Here is a 7,481-nt window from a genome sequence, read left to right as displayed (position 1 = left end):
GAACTCCCTTATTTTGACGGAGTGTATTCCGATAACTGTTTGCTTGGATCCGGCTTGCATCCGGTAATTCTCAGGCTTACTGATAATAAAGTTATGAACAAATATGATTTCCTTAAACAAATAAAACTTATATTAGATATGTAAATTGAAACTCATTCCATTAACCCTCATTTTAAAACCAACAGCTGCCCCTTAAAGTAGCATTTCCTCATCTACCCTTAAAAAAATCTCCGCCCCTAAAAGAGTGGTGGGGTTGAGTTCCGACCGAGCTAACCAGGCAGTTGTATGCTGGCAGGGGCCCACAGCCAGCCACGAACATCAACATAACAACATAATCAGGTCTCTCTTGTAAATGAGTCCTCGAGCCTCAATGGGATTTACCTGTCTAAATAAAGGTTGAATGAACAGACAGAGGTGGCACCTGAAGCAAGTACAGTGAGTGTTGGGCTCTGAACCGTCAAGTGTGTGTGTGTGGGGGGGGGGGGGGGGGGGGGGGGGGGGGGATGTTGGATGCTTGACAGAAGCCGAGTGTTTACACATTACACATGTAGATAAACATAGATGTTTAACAACCTGCTTAAATACACCAAAATGCAGGAAATCGCATCTACTTTATTCCAAAATTTCTGGGGGAGAACCCCCCAGACACCCCCATCCCTCGCCGGCCTGCTGATCAGTTTGCAAATTAAGCCCTGACACAATCTAATGCCTTGGAGTGCATTACAAGTGCCACAAAGCAGATGTTTAATGCACTGGTTTTAGCAGGTGTTGACATTATAAATATTTGTCACAAAGATAAACACATTACAGTAATGGGATACTAAAATTTCTACTATCAAATAAAGTACAGCTTTATTTCATAAAGCAGCTGGCAGCAGGAGGCTGTAATGATGCTCGCAAGGTCGTGGTTATGGTAAGAACATGGGTGTGAATTGAAAAAACATTTCAGTCCCCAATGGTAGGAAATAGCAACCACTACATGCAAAATGGTAACAGTCTTATACAAGCAGGCCACAAATGTGAGATGAGGACATGATTTTTGTTGGTACGAAGTAACCAGTATCTAATCTGTGACAAGAATGATCCAGGATTGGAGTCCACCTGACAGTCTTCAAGTTTAATATAAATGAATGATTGCATTTTGTGTTTGTGTAAAATAATCCAGATTCTGTCACTGAGGCATTTAAAACCAGTATCTTACTGAAAAACAAATGTTGGAGACTAGTTGTCCACTCAAAATTTAAAGAAAATGGCAAGAAAATTGGTAAATTTTAATTTTCAGGCTCACTGAATTCTGAGTGTTTGTGACCAAGCGAGCAGTGAACCATGTGGCCACACAGAGCAGATCCCACTTCTGTGTGCATGTCTTACAAAACTGTCATCTGTGCTTTGTACATTATTTCAACACCCACCTGTCATTTGTGAGGGAAATGCAGATGACTGCTGAACAGAGATGCTCTTGAAGAGTGAGGTTCCACCCAAATACGATGACTGACACTAGGTTTAAAATACACAAGCAAATTGCTGTTGTAGTACCGTGTAATACAAATACACCAGATTCTCTTACTGGACTACAAGGAGTGCCCAGAGGAGGGGAAAGGAAAAGGACAGAGTACTAAAGTGTGGAGGGATTTGATAATTCATAAGAAAATTTCACAGATGAAGGAGTTCTGGACATGAAAATGGTGGTATCTGAGCAGGGAACAGATGAGTGCACATCCCTTAAATACCGTTCTAACTAATCCTGAATCTTGCAGTCACCTGACCTGCTTTACGCCACCACCTTGCCCATGTTCATTTCTTTTATTAAACCAGATTTAAAACCTTACTGCCATCAAGATCTCATTTGTAAGAGGGACCAACAGCACACATGATAAAAATTACATATGTCACAGACATAATAAAGTTGTACCCATTTTGGTATTTAATCTACTAGATAGGCAGGTATACACAATTTTTAACCATTATTCTTTATAAACAGTATATTTAGACATGAATATTTTGAGCTGGAGCCTCAAACGAGAAGCTCCAGTGCAGGGATCAGAATAAAGTTAATTAAATTTACGTAATATATTAACTAATAAAAACTCAACTGAGAAGAACAAAGTCCATGCTCAATAATTCAGGTATACAATCCAACATTTTTCAGTCAGGTCATCTGGACTGAGAAGAGTACGAGACACCTGCAACGACTCTCAAGTCAAGTCAAGTCAATTTTATTGTCATTTCCATCACATGTGATGAGGTGGAACGAAATTATGTACTCAGGGTCCCAGTTACACACAGCAATAGAAAAAATATAAAGTATAAAAAGAAACAGTATATAAGGATCTAAGATATACGTTAAGATGTGCTAAATGAACGCTGAACAGTAAGATAAAAGTCTAAGATATACACAGTGGTGGGATGTAACTAAGTACAAATACTTCGTTACTGTACTTAAGTACATTTTTTATGTATCTGTACTTTACTTAAGTAGAGGTAAATGTGAGTACTTTATACTTTTACTCCACTACATTTTACATCAAGTATCTGTATTTTCTACTACACTACATTTCTATAACGCGTTGCATTACAAGTTACATTCATGTTGCTGTTTTTTTTATTTGTTTGTTACTTTGAAAGTAACCAATGGTGAGAGGGGAGTTGGTCCATTGAATCACAGCAAAGTGGGCAGGTAACGTTAGGCCCGCCTTCAAGAAGAGCTGGGCCAATGACTTATATTCTACTATATATGTCACTGAGCTGGGTGCACCCACAGCACTACTAGCACACCCAAAATATATTCCACCGCAAGAGAGTCAGCCAAAAGATACACGCCACCCATGGCCTTATTGAAAGACTGCTCAGTACAACAGGACAGATTCTCCCAAAAGAGCCAGACTGGACTCAAAAATCTTTGAAAACAACTTCTTCTGAACTTGAACAAGAAATTCTTGCTGCAATATTAAAATGTGTCAGTTCATGGGATGTTAGGAGACAAGAGATGTCTCCAAATGGCTCGACACTCAGGTCCAAGTTTTAAAAATGGTGTCAGGAAGTTAAAATATTGTTCAATATTGACCCATTACAAGGTTGAATAGACAGTATTTTAACTAGAGTTGATGACAAACTGGAGTTGAAATATCAGTGGAAATGATCAGAGTCTATTCCTTTGTTAGTTGTGTCTAATGCTCCTTTTGTTCAGGCAGACAACTTTTACTTAAATGTGTTTACTGCAGTTAACATGACACATTGGTTTTGCTTTGTGTTAAATAAAAACTTTCAAAGGTATAATCATTCCTCTTTCTTATTTTGATTAATGTAATTTATTTCTGCAGGTCATCCCTGAAATTCTGATGCACAGAATCACAAGTCCAAGTGTGAACGGTGTCACAGAGTAAACACAATAAAAACATGTATTATCTGCAGCATTGTTCATTAAAATGGCTCAACACTATTAATGTATTGCAGGAAATATACATACGGTGGGCACACTTAAAGATATGTAGACCATTGCATTATTTAATTAGGAAGTACTTTTACTTTTAATACTTTAAGTATTTCAAAAGCAAGTACTTATTTACTTTTACTTAAGTAAAAATGTTAATGTGGTACTTCTACTTTTACTGGAGTACATTTTTGTCTGTTTATTTGTACTTTTACTTAAGTACAGTGTTTGAGTACTTTCTCCACCACTGGATATACCCTAAACACTAATAATGTAAAACAATACAGCGTAACAACAGCAGTGCGAACATGAGTCTTGCAAAGACTTTAAGATAAAATGTTTTGCACGATTGTTTAGCACGTTCCAAAATGAAGTGACAGCCCTGCAAGCCTAAACTTAGAAAGAAAAAAGAAAAAGAAGAAGCTTTGAAAATGTCTTGAGACATTCCAGAGACTCTCTTCTGAATGCAGATCAACACCAACAGTCACAGCCCTGTGAGATGTATTTACAACCTCTGTCCTCAGAGTTGCTATTTATAATTTTTATTATTATTATTATTAGTTTACTTGGGGTATTCATTCTTCTGAAAACTGTGATTTTGTCTCATTCAGTTTCAAAAAACGTTCAATACAAAAACAACTGGACTTTATTCGTAACAGAAGACGTTTCGCTCCTCATCCGAGGAGCTTTCTCAGTTCAATGAGCAGTGAGTGAGAGATTCAGGTTATTATAAGGCTGAGTGAGATAAGACACACACATATGTAGATTTGACAAGTCACACCTCAAGACCTTAACAGTAGGGGTTTCTTAAGGTCTTTGTTACTCTAATTCACAGATGAGACCCCTCTGTTCCCATCAGGTGTGAAAACCGGCTGGGAATCTGTTTTAAAGTTGCATTATAGGTTTTTGAAAGTGGAAATCTGAGGCCTCCTCCTCTGTTAAGAGACTTTTTTTTCTTTTTTTACATAAATTGCTTCCTTCACCCCCCTTTCAAATCATCTGTGTTCTCGGTCCAAAATGTGCACATTTTGGTCCTCAAAAGAGTGTCCCTTATCTGTGAGGTGGAGGTGAACAGCTGAATCTTGTCCAGAGGAGGTGGCTCTCCTGTGTTGAGTCATGCGTCTGTGAAGAGGCTGTTTAGTTTCTCCAATGTAGAGGTCTGGACAGTCCTCGCTGCACTGGACCGCATACACTACACCACTCTGTTTGTGTATGGGTGTTTTGTCCTTAGGGTGGACCAGCCTCTGTCTGAGAGTCCTGCTGGGTTTGAAATGTACTGGGATCTTGTGTTTGTTGAAAATCCTTCTGAATTTCTCTGATACTCCAGCAACATAAGGGATGACAATGTTTTCCATCTGCTGTTCTCCTTTTTCTGTTTATTGGTGTGTTTTGTAGATTTCCTCGCTGACTTGACAAAAGCCCAGTTAGGATATCCACATGTTTGAAGAGCTTCTTGAATGTGTTTCTGTTCCTTTTCCTTACCTTCTGTCTTTGTGGGGACGCATTCGGCCCGATGTTGTAAAGTTCTGATGACAGAGAGTTTGTGTTCCAGTGGATGGTGGGAGTCAAACAGAAGATACTGGTCTGTGTGGGTTGGTTTTCTGTAAACTTCAATGTTAAGGCTGTCCTCTCTCTCCATCTGAACCAAACAGTCCAAAAAAGGCAGCTTGTTGTCGTTTGCATCCTCTCTGGTGAACTTGATGTTGTTATCAACCGAGTTGATGTGTCTGGTGAACGCTTCTATTTCCTTAGCTTGGATTTTGACCCAGGTGTCATCCACATAACGGAACCAATGGCTTGGCGTTGTTCCCTCAAAGGAGTTTAGGGCTCTTTGTTCCACTTCCTCCATGTAGAGATTGGCAACAATGGGTGACACTGGAGATCCCATGGCACAGCCGTGCTTCTGTCTGTAAAAACTGTCAATAAACTTGAAATAAGTGGTGGAGAGGCAGAGATCCAACAGGGTGCAGATCTGGTCTGGGGTGAAGTTGGTCCTGTTGATTAAGTCCTTGTCTTGTAGAAGTTGTTTTCTGACGGTTTCTACTGCTTCAGAGATGGGTATGCAAGTGAAGAGAAGTCACTTCATACGATACAAGGGTTTCTCCTGGGGTTAGTTTCAAGTGTTGAACTTTGTTAGCAAAATCAATGGAGTTCTTTATGTGATGAGGTGTGTTTCCAACAAGAGGAGCTAAAATACCAGCCAGATGTTTATAACCTGAATCTCTCACTTACTGCTCATTGAATTGAGAAAGCTCCTCGGATGAGGAGCGAAACGTCTTCTGTTACAATAAAGTCCAGTTGTTTTTGTATTGAACGTTTTTTGAATTGATCATGTCCTGGATGACTGAGAATCTTCACCAGCTCATTCAGTTTCCAAATGAAACAAACAGAACTACAAATAAAACCCTTGCAAGTTGAAGCTGTTGTAAAACTATTAATAAATTAGTTAGAATCTGTTTGCGAGTCAAAGTTCAAATGGAACTTGTTTCTGCACCTCGGTGTCATTGCTCCCCCCGTTTGCTTTCATGTGTTTAGCTTTAGCGCCTGAGTTTACTCTGAGGTCCCTGTTAGTGTCAGAGACACAGTTTGATGCTCAATAAGTCTGTGAGAAAGCTAAACAACGGGACGAGCTCAGTGTCTTCACTGGGTCAAAGTACACATGGTGCTTACTGTGTTATTATTTCTAATGATCATCAGTATATTAGAATTTATACTTGTTTGTAAAATTTCATCTACAACCAAGTTAGTGTGGTTATACAAGCGGTGCTCCCAGGCCCTCGTCTTGATTGGTAGAGGATGATGGGGAGGGAGAGGCAGTTTGTCAGATGGGATCTCAGGCGCTCTCAGTTGTGCAGTGAAGTACAGACAGATCGACCTCCGTCAGAGACAAAGCCTTTTCTCAAAGACAACAGAGGACTCATCTGTAATAATGTTTTTTTTAATCTGAGAATAAGATTTGTTATAATGTCTTGGATTTTTGGACCAAATCATTGGATCAAGAAGATGTTTAGGAGTTTGGAGCAAAGCTGCCAGCAGCTTTAATGAGCATCTCGGTTCCTGCAGATAATCATCAAAGTGTTCCTAAAGTTCATCAGAATTACCAGGAGGTCAACAAGACTGTAGCTTTCCTTTGGGCCAAGTGAAACCCTAAATCAAGGATGAACGAGCTGCCTGGGGAGTGGAAGGACGAGGCGTGAAGTGTCGGACCAGCCGAGTGTTTTTAATGTGAGCTCACAGCACCATGCCGAGCCGGCTGCCATCGTGGCACGAGACCATCAAACTCCTGCTCCTCTTTACTGGCCTCAACCACCAGGTACGTTTCAATGAGTGCTGGGAAACTTTAGGCTTTTGAAACGTTGCAAACCATTAACAGATTCCATCTGGCAGATAAATAATGTGACATTTAAAGGATTTTTATGTGATAAAGTCATCTTTTTCACACAAGGAGTTTGAACTAATGAGGATATTTAGCCTGAAAAGACCAGATTTTTTTTATGTAGAGAATTATTTTTTACATCTAATTTAAAAGAATCACTTGCAGCTTTCACATATTTAATAGAGAATTATTTGTGGAGTTGTGACTCTTCAAGCTTCATGTGATACAATAAAATTAAAAAAAGAGTCAAAAACTTTTTGTGCGTGCGGGTGTGCGTGCGTGTGTGCATGCGTGTGTGTGTGTGTGTGTGTGTGTGTAAAATTAAGCCATAAGACTGAAGTTTCAGTTGCTGATGTCACATAAAATAATTTACTGATAGTTTATTTAAAAAGTGTTTAGACATAATAAAGAAAGGCTCATGTGCTGTGACATCGAACTAATCAATGATGCAACTCTCTCAAAACAGGAAATGATAATCTTGTCAAACTCAGGACAAAATCACAAATTATGGTATTTAAATGGTCATAAAATAAATGGACAGATAAGTGGGCAGGTGTGTTAGGTGTTAGTTTTACCTGTCTGATTAAACAGCAGATAACATTAAGGTGACAGTGTTGATGGATGGATCGATGGATGGATGGATGGATGGATGGATGGATGGATGGATGGATGGAT

General features: G+C 39.4%; 1 protein-coding gene across 1 annotated transcript in view; it reads left to right on the top strand.

Moving 5' to 3' along the window:
* The first annotated feature begins 6,671 nt into the window (after positions 1-6,671).
* The window catches only part of LOC119423340 (glucagon-like peptide 2 receptor), a 32,742-nt gene continuing 31,932 nt past the window's right edge, over positions 6,672-7,481 (top strand). The window contains exon 1 of the mRNA XM_037690717.1: positions 6,672-6,743. Coding sequence (XP_037546645.1) covers positions 6,672-6,743 — 72 coding nt within the window. The remainder of the gene's footprint in view (positions 6,744-7,481) is intronic.

Source organism: Nematolebias whitei, chromosome 17 (genome assembly GCF_014905685.2).
Source record: "Nematolebias whitei isolate Nwh7 chromosome 17, NemWhi1, whole genome shotgun sequence".
Classification (NCBI taxonomy): domain Eukaryota; kingdom Metazoa; phylum Chordata; class Actinopteri; order Cyprinodontiformes; family Rivulidae; genus Nematolebias; species Nematolebias whitei.
The sequence above is the reverse complement of the archived record's forward strand: the minus strand, read 5'-3'. Positions and strand labels throughout refer to the sequence as shown.